At 46.1% G+C, this 19907-nt stretch overlaps 2 protein-coding genes and 1 non-coding gene across 3 annotated transcripts; 1 reads left to right on the top strand and 2 right to left on the bottom strand.

Annotated features, from left to right (window-relative positions):
• Positions 1-559: 559 nt before the first annotated feature.
• On the bottom strand, positions 560-5606 carry ankrd16 (ankyrin repeat domain 16). Its single transcript, XM_085376120.1, has 7 exons — positions 5162-5606; positions 4129-4349; positions 4011-4053; positions 3542-3650; positions 3251-3412; positions 2088-2166; positions 560-769 (listed from the first exon to the last, which is right to left on the bottom strand). The coding sequence occupies exons 1-7, from the start codon at positions 5497-5499 to the stop codon at positions 606-608; spliced, it is 1116 nt and encodes a 371-aa protein (XP_085232246.1). The 5' UTR covers positions 5500-5606; the 3' UTR covers positions 560-605.
• trnay-gua (transfer RNA tyrosine (anticodon GUA)) lies at positions 4946-5033 on the bottom strand. Its single transcript is given in 2 exon segments — positions 4946-4981; positions 4997-5033. It is a non-coding gene; the product is annotated as a tRNA-Tyr (tRNA).
• A 2113-nt stretch (positions 5607-7719) lies between the features above and the next one.
• glt8d2 (glycosyltransferase 8 domain containing 2) lies at positions 7720-18005 on the top strand. Its single transcript, XM_085376351.1, has 10 exons — positions 7720-7760; positions 8503-8546; positions 10009-10101; positions 10242-10443; positions 10569-10686; positions 10766-10850; positions 11226-11338; positions 11485-11651; positions 17634-17746; positions 17827-18005. The coding sequence occupies exons 1-10, from the start codon at positions 7720-7722 to the stop codon at positions 18003-18005; spliced, it is 1155 nt and encodes a 384-aa protein (XP_085232477.1).
• The last annotated feature ends 1902 nt before the right edge of the window (positions 18006-19907 follow it).

Below are 19907 nucleotides of genomic sequence, written 5' to 3'. Positions count from 1 at the left end.
GACATTTGACACACGTACTGTGTCATTTCATTCGCTTGTGTGAAGCTGAACAAAAAAACTACAGCAAACAAACGCTGTGGCTTCATTTTCTTTGTGATAGTTTCCATCACAGTCTCAAAAATGTACAGAAACTTTTAGTGAATTGGAACTTTGCCTATTGAGCATAGCGTGGGCAATATGCTCAACTGCTGCAACAACATATATGCATGACACACCTGTTGGCAAACAGAAAAGTCCCAAGTCCTACATCGGTGTGTGGGCTGCTTTGAGCTCATATAGATAGTCACCAAGACCAACATATTTTTAAGTAGAAACAACAGGCAGCCAAGCAGATTGTCAAACAGTATCAAATGTAGTGGCCGACAATGAAAGCTGCATTTTTGTGTTGTGTCGCCACGAACTGTCCTGGCAGGATGCAGAGTTTATCAGGTAAAGTGAGATTACTGTTAGCATGATCATGTCTAAACCTGCGTCTTTTAGCAAACACAAGGGTGACAGTTTTTATTGTAATCCACACAATCTGTGCAAAATAACTTGAATCACACTATTAGGCTTCAGCTTTTCTTTATTTCAATAAATTAAGAACTCAATGTTTCAAGGATTGATTAGGGTCTGTGTGCCAGGTCACGTTCAAACACTTGCACTACGTGGGGTTTCCTGGCCAGCTGCCTGGCGGTTGTGCCGGACGCATCCTCAGAATCTTTGAGGCCGAGCTGCAGGAGCATCCTGGCTGCGTCTGCGTGCTGCCCAATGCACGCCATGTGAAGAGCTGGGAGAAGAGAAACAGCAGTAAAAAACTGCTTCCTGTAACAACTGAGTTTTGGTGGTGACATTATCACCATATGACAATGAAAAGACAAACTAACTCTGTTCCTGTTTCCAAATCTGTTTCATTCACTGTGCCGACATATTTCCTGTAAATGAGTTTTATGAGAGCCAACAGACGACTCTCCCATTTCAGAAGCTTGGTGCTGTTTCTGTAACGCTGAAGATGTTACAGGTCACTATGGAGCACTGCGCTGATGAGTCTCTGCAGGTTCATTTTTCAGACTGAATGAATGCAAACGAGGGACGTGCACAGGTGTATGCAAAACACAGGAACAGATCTTTCTTTGTTTGATGTTAGTGACAAAAAGAGAAGTAAAGCCGTCACAGACGTTCACCCAATATTAACTGTGCAGCTTTCACGTTATTTCAAAGAGTCCAACCAAAGCTTAATGAAGCCTGTAAACTAAAAATGGTGGATTTTTTATGTTGGTTCACTTGCTGCAGCGGTGCATGGCGTGGAAAATGATGCTGCATCCCTATAACCTGCTCCAGTGCAAGATGTGTATGAGATAAGAAATCAGTAGGTACGAGATTACCGCCTACTGACCAATCAGTTCTCTGGAATATAGCACCATCATTCCTGGAACAGAACTCCGTGCACGGACAGTAGGAAGGTCTAAGGCTTCTTAAAGTCTTCCCTGATGAGCATCGATAAGAATCGTGGAATAAAATTACTCAGAAAAACAAAGCATTAATCTAAACATTCATTTCTGTCTGAATGACAGAGCTGCGACTCTGAGCCTTTATTCCTCACGACATCAAACAGGCAAAACCTTATTAATAAAGTGGAGCGACATGTCAAAGCTCACACACTCACACTGCTGCTTTCAGCTTGTATTGTGTTTAAACTGCTCATATGTTTCTATTATTTTCATTTGAAAGCAGCTGCCTGTGGACCTGTCTCTGTTTGCCATATGCTGCAAACATCGCCTCCTCCATGAAAACTTCACTCATCACCAGACTGACAAACGCAGTGTTCACGTAACCAGCTGACGTCCATCACTGTGTACCAAGTATCCTGACTGTTAGTGTGCGTGAAGCCAGAAAAGGTCACGTGTTATTTCCCCTCGTCACATGATCCGTATTATGTTTTCAACTGGCTGAACAAAAGCAGTATTTCAGCTGCAGAACACACGGCACACTGGACACTTCATGGATGGCATTGTTTGTTAGATAATCACAGATAATAATTATCTCTGATTAAGCTGCATGGTCAGAGAAAATAACTTTACATAAAGGCACTGAGAAGGTCATCCTACCAGTCCTCCCCTTCTTGTCCCGGGCATGAGGATCCGCTCCCAGCTCCACCAGTGTGTTTATAGTGGACGTGTGGCCCTCCTGAAAGAGATGCATGTCAGTGCGACTCGGAGAAGGATCTGTAGCCCGTGCTTTGCCTCGAGGCTTTCGTTCTCGTTATGTTCGGTATGTGAGTCTTGTATCAGCAGTCTGAGAAAACTGTTCATTCACTCTTCATGGCTACAATCACAGACGACATAAAACAGCCTCCAGTAATTCTTGTAATGAAGAGCACTTTTCTATCAGTAAGCACTGCTTTAGCTGCTGTTAGCTGCTGTTAGCTAACATTAAATATCAGTGAATCAAACATTGTTGGACACTTAGCAAATGACCTCTCATACAATGTGTAAATGTAATCAAACTGTTTATCAGAGAGAAAGTGGGATTTTTTTCACCCACGTCTAACATTAGCTTATCACCAGCTGTTGTTGTTTAGCCAGCTCATCTGGACTGCATCAGTGAAACTACGCCATAAAGGGGTCAAAGTACAGGAAAAGTGCTGTTAGTTCATTGTGAAGACTGTCCTGTAATTATAAAATATGACATTTTTGTCAGTTCACAGAAAATGTCCTTTTGTAAAAGTTTGAACTGACTGCAGTAACGTTTTTCCACAGTTTTCCCACACAGTGGAAAAACGTTATTTAATTCGTACAGCATGACCGTCAGGCGTGGGGATGGGTCTTTATCAAAAGCTGGAAAACGAATGAAAATACAGTAAAAATAGATGCACTTCTGCACTTTTCCCAAAGCTGTGCAGGGGGCCGGATTAGAGTGTTTGCCGGGCCGATTCCGGCTCTCGGGCCACATGTTTGACACAAAGGTTTGGAAAGATAAATGTAATATTCCTGAAGGATGAAACTATTCCTCCTTCAAACCAGCAACCCGTGAATTTCAGCGTCACGCCTCGACATCCTCCGCTCCACCAGCTGAGCCATGACGAGGCTCTGCTGTTAGTAAATATTAACCACTCCACACAACAACACAGCAAAATACCTGAAACTTCTCAAGTCATCCCATCTTGGTCCCTTTCCTTACATTCCTACGCTTATTTATTTATCTTTCCCAACCATTCCGAAGCTTCCCACCAGACTGCTGAAGGAGACCAGAGGGAAATCCCTGCTCTGACCTTGGCAGCGTAATGCAGGGCGGTGAGCTGGATGCTGGTCGCCCTCTGGTTCACCTCGACATTCAAGTCCTTCACCAGAAACCGCAGAGCCTCATCCTGGCCTGTGACGGCTACCTGGTGCACTGGCTGAGCCCCGAGTATGTCAGCAGCTGCTGCAGATGCCTGTGGCGCGCGCACACACACACACACACACACACACACACACACACACACACACACAGGTCAGGTGGAGACACTACATATAACTACGTCAGTGCAGAAACATTACTGCAGGGGACTGCTTTCCTCCACCTGGTGCTCGTCTAAAAGAAGCCTGGCCACAGAGATGTGTCCATTCCTGATGGCGTCCATGAAAGGCGTGACTCCACAGCTGTCAGTGCTGTCAGGCATGTAGCCACATCTGGAAAAACACCAGTAAATGTAAGGATCAGTCAGACAAAGTTATCCGTGAGCTGCGAATCAGCATCAAGCAGGTGGAGCTACATTTGTGCCAAAAGAAGACGCAGAAATTTAAGAGTGCAGAAATTTTCAGTGTCATAAAAAACAACTTAAATTTTATAACATCTATCTAACCTTTGACTTCTGCGTCACATTTAAATACATTTTTATACTGTGAATTTGTCATTTTAGGGCATTTTGAGTTGACATGGGCTATATATGTAAGAACTGCTGACAACTAAAGTCAGACAGCATCCAGAGTTGACTGGATTTGGCGTTAAATATGCAGCAGAATTAGTCTCCATGTAAAATTTCAACATACCTGTCCAGCAAGACCTTAACCACCTCCTCACATCCATGCATTGCTGGATGAACAGAGAAAGTGTAAGTTATATGATTTCCCCTCACGTCACATCTCCACATACTGTAAGTACAGACACCTGCGGTGTGTAGTGGCGTCCTGCGTGTCCTGCTCTCCGTCCTCCAGACGTCTGGTGCAACAAGGAGCAGGTGCTGTATGACCACAGGGTCTCCCTCTCTGCAGGCGATGTGGAAGGAGTTCCAGCCGTCCTTGTTTCTCAGTGCGGGGTCGGCACCGTGGCAAAGCAGCTCCTGGATCACGTCCAGGTTCCTCCGAGTGCACGCCATCATCAGCGGAGTCCTGAGAGCAGAGACACAAATCTCCTCTGACAAACAAACTTACTGCAATTGGTGGATATATTCATACACTCTATGTAGAAGATCTGTCCCGTACTTACTGATAGAGCCACTAGGGGGCGTGGATAACCAGGCGAAATATGGAGTGAAGTTGGAAAGATAATGTGCTGCTGCTGTCCTACTGACCTGTTTTTATTTGTTTCCTGCGCTACAATCATGGAACATATTATACAACGTGTAATATCTTCACATTTTAAGAGTAGCTTATGAAAAAAATAATATTACAATTTCTTTCATGTTAATTTTAAACGACCGTACTGAATACACCCCAAACGGAGCACACAGATACAGTCTGAGCACTGTAGAACAGTCAGTGTTTAACAGGGCTGGACTGTAAAGCCTGAATTTGAAATAATGTACATTTAATTGTAATAACGTATGTCAGCTATTTTTACCAATAAGCCCCTTCGATTTCCAACTAGAAACACAAATTTATTGAAGTATATTAAAGAAAAGTAAAGCCGCTCCTTCAGGTATATTTAGCTAATATTACGCCATTTGTTTATAGTTGTACTGTTCTGTCGAGTTAAAAAAGGTAACTCCTTCGAGCCGGATTCGAACCAGCGACCTAAGGATGTCAGCATTCAGCCTCTACAGTCCTCCGCTCTACCAACTGAGCTATCGAAGGGCGGTAACCCCTCCCACAGCGAAGCCAGCTTTAAAGTGAACCCGGGAAAGATGGCGCTTACTTCTTCCTCCTTCCTTTTGGAGTAGGGTTACAGTAATGTAGTAACACGTTAACAGGTTCTTTCTCACCAGTCAGCCTTCTTCAGACTGTCCACTTTGGCGCCTTCTTGGAGCAGGTAGCTAACATTGTCCTTGTGGCTCATGGAGGCTGCTTCGTGTAGCGGCCTCTTATAGTCGTTGTTGTACACCTCTACATCCAAGCCAACCCTCTTTATCAGGTACTTTACAATGTCCAGGTGTCCATGCCTTGCGGCGTAGTGCAGCAAGGTGTCTCCCGACTTGCCGAAGTGTTTGCCACTGACAGTTTGCGCCGCAGTCGAGCCGCCTAATGTTATGTGTTTCTCCAGCGCGGCCAACTGTCCGTCCTGAGTGAGCTTCACTAGCAGCTTCGAAGTGTTTTCATCCATGCTGGGTGGAAGTTAAATGCTGGAGCAGAAACTGGCCTACGGGCCAAAATAAGAACAGTTACTCTGAAGTGTTGAAGAACACACGCTGGCCTGTTTACCAGCGCGATTCCTGGTTGAGCTGCTTAAAATCACGTGGCCAACCATGACCTAACCCTGTACCTCTGAAACCAACATAAAGCACGCAAGTGTTTGGTTTTTTACGTACTTATAGCTTGATCAAAATTCTAAATATTATTATGAGCACTAATAGATTTTTTTTTTGCAATTTAAGATTAAAATGACCTGAATTATACAGTGTGTACATATTGCTACAATTTGATGAGAAACCTTTTATACAACAGTCAAAACAAGGTTAGAGCCGTCACTTGGATTAGGAAAGAAAGAGCATCATTGCCCTTATAGGAGGGCGTGGCCATGTGGATTGTGGGAGATGTAGTTGTTGTAGCAACGTGATATGGCTCTCTAAACTTTAGAGAGTTCACGTTGCAAATCACTTTGCTCTTTACATTAAAGACAATTTTGGTCGTTTAGACTCTAAATTGTCTTTAATGTAGTTAAATAATAAAGAAAATTTAGGTTAATAAATGATTACTGGAATAATGTTAACACATCTCATGAGGGTAATATCACAGACTTTCTTTTTCTCTCTGACAAAATACCAAAAGTGGATCAGATATTGCCGTCACTGGTCTTCTAAACGAGATAATCCAGCATCTGGCTAACAAGAAGAAGACCAACAAGACGAGTCACATCTGGAGGAAAAGGTGGGGGGAGAGAAAAGCGGGTGAGTCTCAGTCCTCAGAGGTTTTACAACACGGACCATCAGCTCCACGAATGGGACTAGCTGTAACCTCCACGCTGTTCTTGCTGGTGAGTGTGTTTCAGACATTTGACTTTGTACTGCACTTAAAAACAAAAGATGGCTGTCGTATCAAAGCAGCACTGACACACCTTCATGCTTTGCCATCTAAAGGAGCTTTTATTCCTCTTTTTTGTTCTACAGATAGTTTTATGTCTGTTATGGTTGCATGATGTTGTAATGTGTAAGGGTTTAAGTAAACCATAGAGCTTTTTGTCATTTTACACTAACGTGCTCTGCTTAAAGATTTCCATCTAAGCTTTTAACTTCAGCTCTCAGCGCTCGGTGAAAGCGTCTGTTTCAGTTACTTCTCTACATTAATGGCTCTTTGTGGACAGAGGACAAACACAAACTGTTTTCAGAGTGATGGTTTCTGCACTGCACCATCACAGATTCACACACCGTGAGGACTTTGTGCTGATGGTGAAAAAGTGGTTTTCTAAATCTAAGTATAATATCACGCACTTGTTAAACTATTGGTATAAACTGACACTGACAATGTGAAACTGCACTGAGATGCATTAAGAGGACATATTACATACAAGAATACTAAAGTGTAACTTCTGTAAATGATGAGTTGTTCAAATGCAGCCCAGCTGTTGGGCAGCTCTGCTCTTCCCAGCTAAAGCTAAGCAGTTCCAGATGTTTCTGAATTCTCTGAAGAGCAGCAAATAAACCAGAAACAAATGCAGGACACAAACTGCAAGTCCTGTTGTATTTCAGCTGACAGCAGCTCTGGTGAAAGGCTGCAGAGTAGGCGTCATTATGAGCTAATCAAGCTGCCATCCTCTCTGGGCAGATTTTACATTTTAAACTTAAAGCATAATTAATGGGGTGTTGGTAAGAATCCCTTATTTGTCTCATGAAAGGGGAGACTTCACCCCTCCGTTCACTGTGTGAGCATTTGTTGTATTTGTATAAAGGTTTGAGAGGCTGGTAGGCAAACACATGCCCCGATGCAGCCGGCACCAGAAAGGAAGGAAATACTTTGGACTCAGCCACGTGTCAGCCCTTGTCTCACTGAATCTGTGTCTGGTCACATCACTCTGCTTCATGCAAAGGTCTTTTTGTGTTACTTTTCACTGTAGCTTTTGTTCGAGCTTAGAAACAAACCTACTGGCTTAGGAATGATCGTGTACGTCACACTTCAGAGATACGAGCTTCCTTCCTGCTAGTGTTACGATTCCACTGTTATCATTCCTAATCCCAGTGTGATAGGATCCCCGACACCACACCGTGACAGAGCCTCCCCGTGTTTTACACATGCCTCTGGACACGCACTGCTGTACCTCTCCCCTAACCTCTTCCATACATACGGACAACAATTTGAATTGAGGCCGTTTCTAACGAGACTTTGACAAATGGTAGATGGATGGGCCGAAGCCCCAGATCCAGCCCTCAGGTCAGGCGTTTGCTGGATTTTACCCATGCTCTTCATTTGCTTCAAATAGTTTTTTAGGCCTGCCATTCATTTGTCGTCCACGTGTACACAGCATATGTCAGCTCTTTGGGAATCAGCTTGTTTATGTAAAATACTGCTCTATGCTTTTGGGCATTTTTTTGCAGATTCAACTAAAGAAATGGGAAAAGCTGTATGTTTTATGACAGGATGCCTTTTTTACACTTTAATAGTAAGTGTTGAGTGACTGGTCAAACAAAAGAAATATCCCTCCCAGTATGGTCAGGTACTGTCCTCAAAATGACTAAAAAGCAGCCAAAGACTGATGAGGAGTGCAGTGAAGTTTAGAGGGAGGGCGAGATCGGATGCTGCGCTGCGGTGACTCCTAACGCGAGCAGCTGAGAGAGGAACACGTAAGGACTGATTGTTCTGCACAGACGGCCTCTCTGCTTTGTGTTCGTAGGGTTACAGCTGTACTCTGTCAGACTACCTCAGATTATTCACAGCTGTAGAAGACGCTGCTTCTAAACAGCAGTCATCAGGTTGTTTGACAGTAACACTCCCTGCACTGCAAACATATGAGAGCTGTCATCTTTAGAAATAAAAACACATTTCAGGGCTGTTAGCTGTGTTGGCAGGTTTCAGGGCTCCCCTCCCTGAGGGGCCAAATTACAAAATATTTCATCTTTTGCTCCTCAGAAGTGGCTTCATAGCTCTCTCCTTCTCTGTTCTGGTGTGTGTGCAGATGTCCCTGGAAGCAAATAGAAAACATGGCTCTCCTGAGAAAAAGTAAGTGTAACCAAAGTGTGATGCAAATGGATAAAGACTGATTCATGTCGTCCAGCAGTATTAGCTGACATGTAGCTGAGAAGTAACGTTAGCAGATTGTGTTGTCTGCATGTGCTTTGCATTCACGTCCACTGTGCATCCACTGGACAGCTGTTGCCAGTAAAGGTCCCCTTATTTTTCCCCAGGAAGAGGAAGCAGCCATGCACATGCACCAAATATCTATGGAATGGGATAGACAGCAGGCTGTAACGACTTATTCCTGAACTGCATGCGGTTGTTAAAAAGTAAAAGCTGCATGTGTGCAAATTTCAGTAACTCCAGTGTTTTTCACGCTGTTTTCTTTCTACAGAAAAGGCACATTTTCCACTTTACTCGCCTTCAGGAAATCCACCTTCTACTAGCCAAACCTTTAACACTTAACTCGACTGGTAACTGGATTCTCTCATACTGTGAGAGCAATCCTTAAGTGCTTTCACTAATCCGTGGTTCTAGGTAACGAGTCAGGATGCTGTGCAGACTCCAGTTAGCACTAGCTACAGTACCCGGACGGCTGCACAAAAACCAAAGTACGCTTGTGTTTGCAGACCCTCCTTCCTCTCTGGTGTGTCTCACAGCTGGAGGAAATACACAAAGCATTTTGAAAATGGACATGTTTTACTTTTTATAGTAACAGCTGATAATCACTTAATTATTTATGGGATGATTTATTCTCTGTCTTTGCTGTGCGACTGAGAATCACTGTACCATTGCTAGCATAAAGGTAGCCGTTACCTGCCTATTGTTGCAGCCAGCGTCTCTGTGAAGTCTTTTTTCTTTCTTTGGTTTAAAGCTTTCAGTCGCTTTAAGCCAACCTGAGCTAATGAACAGCAGACTGTTGTCTGGCTCAGCCATAAAGAGCCTCATTTTTATTTTTTATTATTCTTACTTGTACTTTGCTTTGACTGTGTTGGTGGAGGCTCAATCTGATGTCGCCGTGCTGATGTTCCTGGATCAACAAACTGATGTCGGTCCTGGTTCAACATCGATCACACTGTAGTGATGGAAACACCGTCACATCACTCAGCCCTAACCACAATCACATCCTGACCCTGACCTGTTTCCCTGAGTGGACAGCTATGATGTCACAACGGTGTGATTGGTCAGATCCAATGTTGATCCTGGACATCACCAACATGAGGATATCAGTTGATGGAGAGGAATAGAGAGGATCAGAGGGAGTTTCTGTCTCTGCTGATGTAGAGCGAGCATGTGATAGCGTGTCAAAGGAGGACATGTGAGGATGGTGCAGGATGTGCATGAGACACAGTGATGATGGGCAAGCTGACAGATGAGGTCAGGCACAAGTCTGTGGTTTATGATGTTCCTTCTAAACGTAGACAGCTCCTGTTGTTTTACGGCATCAATCTGCTTTGAGACAAACTTCTTTAGTTTTGCACTCAAACACTGAGCGATCGCGTTTCAGTCAATCGGATCCTGCTGGTGCTGCTGGTGCTGATGGTGTGCCTCCTCCTGCGCAGTACACTGCTCAGAGCCTCCACTCGGCCAAGACTCTCAGGTGCGTCAGCGTTGGTCTTCACTACTTAATCTGAGAAATACTCACTAATGTTCCAAATGTGAAATATGTTACTCTCCTTAAGTGAAAAGGATCCCACTGAAATTGAGCATAAACCAGTCTAAACTCCTGATTCCTGACAGAGAACAGGAAAAGCCCCAAGAATGCAGGACAAGTTTCTCAGGAACACGCTGCAGAAGCGCATGATGTCGTGCCCGTCGTCATCTGTGCATCAGAGGAGCGCATGGGTGCCTCCATGGCAACCATCAACAGCATCATCAGCAACACAGACGCCAGTGTTTTCTTCTACGTTGTTACTCTTCGTGATGCTGTCAAACTCACGAGGTGCATCTTTGAACTACAAAAATATGAACCGCACTTTGTTCCAAATATGGAGATCAGTGGTTTTCTCCCAGTATTGTTGCCCAAAGTGAGTATTTCTCACCTAATCTTCCTTTTGTGTCACGTAGGAGGTACATAGAGAAGACAAAACTCAAAGGCATCCGCTACAAGATAGTGGAATTTAACCCGATGGTCCTTGTTGGAAAGGTGAAGCCAGATTCATCTCGACCCGATCTCTTACATCCCGTGAGTGCTGCATCCGTGCCATCAGCCAAACCAAGCACAGAGTTCCTGTCTCAAAGAAATAAAAAACTTTGTTTTGCAGCTCAACTTTGTGCGGTTTTACCTCCCTCTGCTCGACATCCTCCACTCGAGGGTTATATACTTAGATGATGACATCATCGTGCAGGGTACGCATGTCTACAGTCAGTCTAATAAAAGGATTCCATATTAAACCGAATGATTCAATAAGTGTTTAAATGATCTGTACACACATGTGTAATCTTCTACATTAGACACAACTGTGCTACCGAGGAGCGTCACACAGAGTTACTAAACGGCTGAATTCAGAGGTAGACCCTGACATGACCCAGTGAAGTCAAAGGAGCCCTTTATTGGCTCCTAGAGAACGAACTAAACCCAGAAGATCTCTAAATAAATACATCATTATTTGCCTTTACTCGGGTTCTGTTTGTTAATTATTAAAATGAGTTTTAGGATCTGAAGCATGAAAGTGTGACGAGTATCAGGATGGGGACAAATACAGCAGTCTGGTTGTGTTTCAGGTGACATCAGGGATCTGTTTAATATCAAGCTGAAGCCAGGACACGCGGCTGCTTTTGCCACAGACTGCGACCTTCCCTCCACACACGAGACGGTGCGCAGCATCGGGATGCAGGTGGATTTTTACGGCTTCTGTTATGATGTTAGACTTTTATGCCTCGTGTAAATCTCACATTAAAGAGGTTTTATTTGACATAGTAACATGTGGGAGGGATTCAGTCATTATTATTTGGTATTCTCTCCTCTGAGCTCGTCCCCTAGACAACCTACATGGGCTTCCTGGACTACAGGAAACAGGAAGTGAAAGACCTGGGCATCAACCCCAGCGACTGCTCTTTCAACCCTGGAGTCTTTGTGGCAGATATGAACGAGTGGAAGAAGCAGAAGGTCACCAAAGAGCTGGAGAAGTGGATGGAGGAGAATTTCAGGTAAACTCCTTAAACTAGTGTCATTTCCTAAATGTTACCAATATGAACAGTAGATTTGGTTTATGAAACTTTGATCTTATTTTACCTTGAAAGAGAGGTCAAAGGTCAAGCGCTACATATTTTAGATCTCTATACGGTACTGTCTATACGTCGACAATGCACAGCAAACCTGTAAGGATCACAGTTGTAAGTTATAAAGGCTTTGTGTCAGCTTTCAACCAATAAAACTTTATTAAGTTGACCCCGAAGAGCCACACGTCACTCCCTACATGACCTACCTGTCGTTACATCTGTCAGCTTACTAAAAGTGTGTTTGTGGATTTAAACCTTTTATTGCAGATGTTCCTACAGTTTTGCATATGAAGGCCAGTGTCTGGCATTTAGAGTGAAGCAGCTGTGATGGCGAGCGATATCCCACAGATATACTGTAAAAAGCCATTGAACCACTCGTAACTACAGTTAGCTAACTAGCCTCTGTATGTTGCAGCAGTGCTGTGGTTTGGGGTGAGATACGTACACAGAGCTGTTCCCTTTCAGTCAGTTCACTCGGTACAACACATAAGTACGGGATATCACGCCCTCGCGTGCCCTGGCTGAAGAAACCTTTATTCACATGTGATGACACGCGCACGCCCCGCCTGCACATATAGCCGCTGTCATCACAGTCGTCCCTCAGTTCTTACGCTCTTCACCTCGCGGAGAACACCTCTGCTGAGTTGGACTGCCCCTGTTGGTGTTAGCTAGGGCCGCCACAAACGATTATTTTGATAGTCGACTAATCAGATCATCATCCATTGGACGTACAGCGTACAGCTTATTGCACCAGCAGCATCTGCTCTTATATAACTATCATTAGCTTACAGCTTTGTGTTTAAGGTGCTAACTAAAAATAAAGACAAGATGATAGTTTATTACATTTAAATGAAATCTGCAGATTGTTTCGGTGAAGTTTAATAAACTCCTTGCTATCTAAAATATAACAGGACACCGGAGTAAATTCTGGAGCATCTCACACTTCTGATAATCAGCTGTCTGCTTGACGTTTATTCAGCTGTGTAAAAACTATAACTTTAATCTCAGCCAAACCGATTTACTCAGGAACAAATAAAATACTGAAAAAAGCCAAACAGTAACATTTTTAAGTTATCTAAGTGACTTATGTATCATGTTTAACCTGAGTAGCGAAAGACGGCGGTGGGTTTGAAAACGATTTGCCGGGAGTCCGGTGTTCTCACGGCTCTAGTGACCTAGCCCCCGGCTCGCTATCGAGCTAGTGGGTAACAGACGTCTCCGAAAACGTCGGAGCGCTTTTGAAAATATGTGGTGTCCTGATAAACTGAGCAGATATTTGAGGTTTACACAGCTACATTCTCGCCTGAAAATATGTTAAACGTTTATTTTGTGACCCAGAAAGAATAATAAGAGTAAAGTTAAAATCCGGCGTGCAGCTCGGATCTCAGCTGACCCTTCTCACCCTGGACACAGTCTGTTTGACCTGCTCCCCTCAGGCAGGAGGCTCCGGTCCATTCGCACCAGAACCTCTCGCCATAAGAACAGTTTCTTCCCCTCTGCTGTTGGACACATGAACAATAACCGTATGACTGTACCCGCCACTAACACATGACCCTACGCTGTGTCACTGCATCATTCCATGTTTGGCACTGATCACCACCTGCACTCATGTATATATCTTTCTACGTAGCACTTTTAATTCTTATCCCTACTTTTATTTTTTCATGTCTATTTAAGTGCTATTTATGACAGCATGTTTGCACTGAAGCACCGCAGCAATTTCCTAATGTTGTAAACCTGCTCAACATTTGGCAATAAACCCCATTCTGATTCTGATTCTGATTCTAAAACTAACTAGCTGCCGCCATTGTTGGAAACTGAGCTGGGCCGCGCTATGAATTCTGGGATAGGTTGGGCCACGAAGTATACACCCCACCCATCCTTCAAATCTGGGGAAATGAAGGGTCCATTTGTCGGAGTCTTTGAATTTGGACAGTCTTCGTCGTGTCGCTGTAACATAATCGGCCTACTAATGCGGGTACAGGAGGATTCCTGCGTCTTTTGTGATCTTTTGTGATCTTACAAAGCTTCAAACGACGCGTCGACTATTAAATTAGTCGTCGACGATTAGTCGACGTAATCGTGGCAGCCCTAGTGTTAGTCTCCACCGTGCAGTTGGTGCGTAGGCTGCCCGCGGAGTGCTAATTTCAAGTTTTCCTGTGCAGCGTTTTGCTTTGCGTTTTTGAACTTTGGACTCCAAACCTAAGCGAGCAAAGCACAAATCTTCTGTTCGCCCCTGTCCTCAGGGATGTGGTTTCTCTTTGCACGACAGCGACCAGCACAATGCCTGCCCCGTCTGCCCGGGGATCGGCCACGCTAGGAGAGCATTGATGGAGCCCGAAGCCTGTGCGTTTTGTCGCCAGCTCCGGCGCTCGACCCTGGAAAGGCGGGTGACGTTTGTGGAAAAAGTGCTGGGACGCTCCGCTGTCCCACCGCATGACCCTCTCCTTTCAGAGTCTGGAGCCCCGGCTTCGTCCGAGTCCGAGGACAAGGATTATCCGGTCGATGTCCCCGCAATTAGCTGGGCTGACCACATGGAATATGTTGACGGGTTAGTTGATGACGAGCCGGAACCATGCAGGAGCGCTGACGGACTTCTCTTTCCTCCCTGTTTCGCCGTGCTGCTGAGAAGCTGCAGGTGGACTGGCCCTCTCCTCCGCCAGCTCAGAGGCCGTCGCGGCTCGCGGGTTTTTTCCTCCCACCGGAGCCCGCAACAGCCAAAAACTGCCTTCCCATGTTCCCAGACTTTCTCTGCGAGCTAACAGCATCATAGGACAAACCTCTGTCTACCCGCGTCACTGTGCCCGGCTATGGACAGTACATGGAATTGGACTTAGCTAACCCACCCCCTATGAAGAAGAAGATTTATCGGGCTCAGGCCGGCACTGCTCACGCCATGAGCTCCGTCACCATGCTCCAGACGTACCGGGCGATGTGCCTGGTGGAGCTCGGATCGCTGGTTCCTGATGACAGCCCGCTGGCACCTCTTCTTAACGAGGTCAGAGTCACCACAGATCACATCCTCCGTACCTAGTGCTGCCGTTCGGGCTGTCGCTCGCTCCTCGCACCTTTGCAAAATGTGCCGAGGCAGCGCTAGCGCCCCTCAGAAAGAGAGGCATCCGCATCTTAGCCTACCTGGACGACTGGGCTCTCGTAGCTTGCTCCAGAGAGCAGGCGGAGACACAGCTGTCGCTGGTTCTGTCACACATTCAGACACTGGGGTTCTCTGTGAACGTTCAAAAGAGCTCGCTAATCCTGAGTCAGCAGATTTCTTTCCTCGGTTTGGAAATATGCTCGCTTTCCAGCCGCGCACGTTTGTCGGAGCACAGAGTGGCCGCGTTTCATCGCTGCCTCGCTCAGTTTCAGCTGGGACGCAGACTGCGTTTCCAGACCATATTAAGCTTGTTGGGCACGATGGCATCTATGATCGCCGTAGTGCCGCTTGGACTGTTAAAAATGAGAGCGTTTCAACGCTGGACTCTCTCTCACCGTTTGTGTGCATCGCGTCAGCTCCGGAGGAGGCTGCCGGTAACCACGTCTTGCATGCTAGCTCCCCGTCCTTGGAGGGAGCCCGGGCTGCTGCATCAGGGCTCTCGGATTGGGAGGGTTTTGTTTCACAAGGTGGTGTCCACAGATGCTTCCCTAAGAGGGTGGGGAGCGCTGTGTGAGTGTGCATCAGTGAGAGGGATCTGGTCCGCACTTAGAGCTGTTAGCAGTGTTCTTAGCTCTAAAGCATTTCCGTCCAGTCCTGGAGGCCAGCATGTCTTAGTCAGGACGGACAATTCAACAGTGGTGTCTTACATAAACAGGCAGGGAGGAACACGCTCTCCTCCCCTGTTGAAGCTGTCTCGCTCTCTGCTGTTATGGTGTTCATTTTCTGTATCTAAGAGCCACCCATGCCCCAGGCCACCTGAACCTGGGGCCGGACCTTCTCTCCAGGGGGTCCTCTGGTGAGAGAATGGAGGTTGCACCCTTTAATAGTGGCTCAGATCTGGGATCTATTTGGCAAGAGGCAAGGGGCAAATAGTGGTTCATCCGTGCCCGGATCTGTGGCGCCTTCATGCTTACCTGCTGAGAGGTTAAACTTGATTGCTAAGGGTTTGCCACCTAGTGTGATAGCGACAATTCAGAGCGCTAGGGCCTCATCTACTAGAGGCTTGTGCGCTTACAAATGGCGAGCCTTCGAGCAATGGTGCCAGGACCGCCACACTCTCCCATTTCAGTGTTTTGACATTCCCGCAGGAGCTGCTGGATAAGGGCCTTTCATTTTCAACAATTAAGGTTTATTCAGCAGCTATATCTGCTTGTCATATTGGCTTTGACGAGGTGACACCAGGTGCACATCCCCTCGCCATACGTTTTCTGAAAGGAGTTTGCCGGCTGAGGCCCGTGCTTAAGTCCAGTGTCCCTGCTTGGGACTTGTCTTTGGTGCTGGAGGACCTTTGTAGCCCCCCGTTTGAACCCACTGAGTCTGTGGATATGAAATTTCTTTCATATAAGACTGCATTACTTCTCGCTTTGGCTTCAGCAAAGCGAGTGGGTGACCTTCATGCGCTCTCTGTGCATCCCTCCTGCACACAGTTCTCTCCTGATGGTCTCAAGGTCGTATTGCGTCCAAATGCTGCCTATTTTCCCAAGATCATGCCTGCGTCTTATAGCTCAGTGGAGTTTGAGTTGCTGAGCTTTTGCTCCCCTCCTTTTGCATCTGAGGAGCAGAGGAGGATGCATTCTCTTTGTCCAGTGCGTGTGCTACGCACCTACATTGAGCGCACTCAGAGTGTGCGTTTACGTGACCAGCTGTTTGTCTGCTTCGCTAATCCAAATAGAGGTAGAGCTCTGTCCAAGCAGAGGCTGTCCCACTGGATTATAGAAGCTATCTCACTGGCGTACGGCACCGGTGGTCTTGCTTTGCCCCAGGGGGTGAGAGCTCATTCCACCAGGGGGATGGCAACCTCATGGGCTCTTTTTAAAGGGGTGCCTGTAGCTGATATTTGTGCGGCAGCTAGTTGGGCATCACCGCACACTTTTGTGCGGTTTTATCGGTTGGACGTTACAGGCCCTTCGGTGGCTCATGCTGTCCTTTCTGCTGGGTCTACCACTCACTAAGGATGTGGTGGTCCGATTCCGGTTCGGTGACTGCTCTGTGGGGCCTGTATATATGTCCCATACTTATGTGTTGTACCGAGTGAATCGACTGAAAGGGAACGAATAGTTATGTCTATAACTTCTGTTCCCTGAAGGAGAGGAACGAGGTACAACACAAGGTGGCCCCACTGAGCAGTTTGGCTCGGTGAAGAGCGGCTATCGAACTGATGACTGTGATGACAGCGGCTATATGTGCCGGCGGGGCCGTGCGCGTGTCATCACACGCCATCTGCCTTAAAGGCGTGAATAAAGGTTTCTTCAGCCAGGACACGTGAGGGCGTGATATCCCGTACTTATGTGTTGTACCTCGTTCCTCTCCGGCTCCCAAAATTCTTCCCTACTTCATCCCAATTACAGAGTTCTTTCAGATGCGGTTGGCATGTCTGAATTATGCACAGAGTCCTTTTGCATGCGTGCTGTGACCGGCCAAAGCAACACTAAAAGAGTCGTCTCCTGAAGAGCCGGGGTGTGTCAGGAAACTGTGATTATCGTCTAGAGTTTTATCTTTTTATCTTTGTTTATGTGGTTTTCATTTGTTCATGTATTGTTTGTTATCAGTCACTTTTTCATTGATTAGGTTTAAGCACTAAAAAGTACTTTCCCCCACGAGCGTATTGATCCCATCAGCAGATGGGTGACGTAAACTGTTTTGTTCGGAGCCCTGCAGAGGTAGCTGATGGAGGCTCACTGGTGTATAACAAAAAAATCTCTTTCTTTTGTTTACACTGGCCACTGCATCTGATTTTAAACCCTTCTCACCAACAGACAAAACATATACAGCAGTGCCATGGCAGGGGGCGTGGCAACCCCACCCATGCTAATCGTGTTTCATGACAAATACACGATACTGGACCCTCTGTGGCACGTCAGGCACCTGGGTAAGATTGCTCTCCACACACAGCTGGAATATTAGTGCCACCGTCAGCTCAGTTTCCAAAAAGCTTCGCTGTGTGTCCAGGCTGGAGTCCGGATGTCCATTACTCAGAGAACTTCCTCCAGGAGGCGCACCTGCTGCACTGGAATGGCCCGTTCAAACCCTGGAATTACCCTGCTGTGCATTTAGATCGCTGGGAGAAGTGGTTCATCCCAGACCCCTCTGGAAGGTTCTCTTTGGAACGTCCTGACGACGACAGCTGAGGTCCGTGGCTGCGGCACCAAGGAGCCGGTCAGAGGGTCACGTGACACACGCTTACAGTGACGGGGCGAAGGAGTAAATCCACGAATGTAACACTGAAACAGCGAGACACCAAACTGACCAATCTAAAGAACATAAGAGACTGAATGCTGTTGTGTGTTTGTGAAACGTGTCGCATTATAAAAACTGTATTTCAAACCTAACATTTAAGATTGTTTCTTATCTTTATATGTTTTCCATACTGCTTCATATATCTGTCATCGCTATCCTTAAGCTAACAATACAACTGTATAGTTTTCTACCCAGGATATATTACTGATTTCATTTAGTGTGCAGCTCCAGACAGTGATGGGCTGAGAGGCCCCAGGAGCCCTGAGGACTGTGAAAAGCTGGTTCAAATATAACGTCGTCTCGCGTGGCAGAGCCTGCGTCCGCTCTGTAACGACAGGCTGCGGTGGGCTCTTTTGCGCCCCCAGCAGGTCAGACAGTGCACATTTCATGTGAACTTGAACAGGCACACTCGTCGTTCCCAGACATGAAGCCAGTGACTCTGTTCATGCCTCTTTTCTCTCTCATCTGTGAGGCTGACCTTTCTGAGCGAACAGTCGTTACATTCATGCTTCCTCACACAGAACACGGCGGTCATTTAACTTGTGCTGTCAGATTTTCAATCGAACCAAACATCTACTAAGTCAATCACCATTTAGGTTTCCTTTTCTTAATTAGCCTTTTATAAAAGTGGCTCAGTGCAGATATAAATATATAACCTGCAATTTGTTAAAACCAGTCTTGCCAGGCACACTGGGTAGTTCATATGATGGCAACGGTAAAATGCGTGTTTGAAACTGCGACAAAGTTCACAGCAAGAAGTGGATGTAAGTAGAAGTCACAGTGGATTTCTGGGATGAGCACTTTCTATTGTTGTTATTACTCTTTAGTTTCATGTTGCACTCACTGCTTGGCTTGTTCAGCCCCACAAACTTCACGCGTGAGCAGAAGGCAGCCTGAAGTTTTCAGATTTGTGCCTTTCACAACATGAGCTCCCGTTACTGGTTCCAGCCACCAGAGGGCGTGATGCTCCTGGTAGTCTGTACTCGATGTGAAGCAGCGACTGTCACTGCTGCAGTTGACTGTTGGTAAGAGACACATGATTCCTCCTGAGAACAAAATAAAAAACAAACACACACCTGACCACCTCATTCTATTTAAATGAGTTTATTCTATTTACACAGCACCAGGTCACAACATCAGTCGCCTCAAGGTGCTTTATATTGTAAGGTAGACGCTTTGGCGACAGTGGGAAGGAAAAACTCCCTTTTAACTGGACTGGTCTCATAAGTCAGACGCCCTCTACAGGAAAGGGCAGAGCAGGCTGCTGTGGAGACTCAGGTCGTTTGGAGTGGAGGGCCCACTCCTGAAGACCTTCTATGACTCTGTGGTGGCCTCAGCCATCTTTTACGGTGTGGTCTGCTGGGGCAGCAGCATCTCTACCGGGGACAGGATGAGACTGAACAGGCTGATCCGAAGGGCCAGCTCTGTTCTAGGATGCCCTCTGGACCCAGTGGAGGTGGTGAGTGACAGGAGAATGGTGGCTAAGCTGTCATCCCTGTTGGACAACATCTCCCACCCCATGCAGGAGACTCTGACAGCACTGAGCAGCTCCTCCAGTGGCTGCTGCACCCACGGTGTGGGACGGAGAGATTTCACAGGTCTTTCCTCCCCACTGCTGTCAGACTCCACAACAAAGACTCCAACTGATCAAACTCATCCACACATGTGCAATAACACTAAGTGCAATACTCTTTTCTGACAAAGTTGTATTTTTACTCAGTTGTATACAGCATTTGTATTCTATTTTTATCCTGCTGTATATTTTATTCTATTCTATTCTGTACAGTTGTGTT

Source organism: Diplotaxodon limnothrissa, linkage group LG17 (assembly GCF_057381915.1).
Source record: "Diplotaxodon limnothrissa isolate DT_005_m linkage group LG17, D_limnothrissa_male_GT1.1, whole genome shotgun sequence".
In the NCBI taxonomy this organism is placed as follows: Eukaryota; Metazoa; Chordata; class Actinopteri; order Cichliformes; family Cichlidae; genus Diplotaxodon; species Diplotaxodon limnothrissa.
Note: the sequence above shows the minus strand (reverse complement) of the source record. Positions and strands in the feature narration are given on the sequence as shown.

Coding starts and splice junctions, on each gene's coding strand:
- ankrd16 (XM_085376120.1), bottom strand. CDS start 5,499: ATGGATGAAAACACTTCGAAGCTGCTAGTGAAGCTCACTCAGGACGGA. Junction 4,054..4,128: donor GACGCCACTACACACCGCAG/GTGTCTGTACTT, acceptor CTGTTCATCCAG/CAATGCATGGATGTGAGGAG. Junction 3,651..4,010: donor GTTAAGGTCTTGCTGGACAG/GTATGTTGAAAT, acceptor GTGTTTTTCCAG/ATGTGGCTACATGCCTGACA.
- glt8d2 (XM_085376351.1), top strand. CDS start 7,720: ATGGTAGATGGATGGGCCGAAGCCCCAGATCCAGCCCTCAG. Junction 10,102..10,241: donor CACTCGGCCAAGACTCTCAG/GTGCGTCAGCGT, acceptor GATTCCTGACAG/AGAACAGGAAAAGCCCCAAG. Junction 11,652..17,633: donor TGGATGGAGGAGAATTTCAG/GTAAACTCCTTA, acceptor TCTCACCAACAG/ACAAAACATATACAGCAGTG.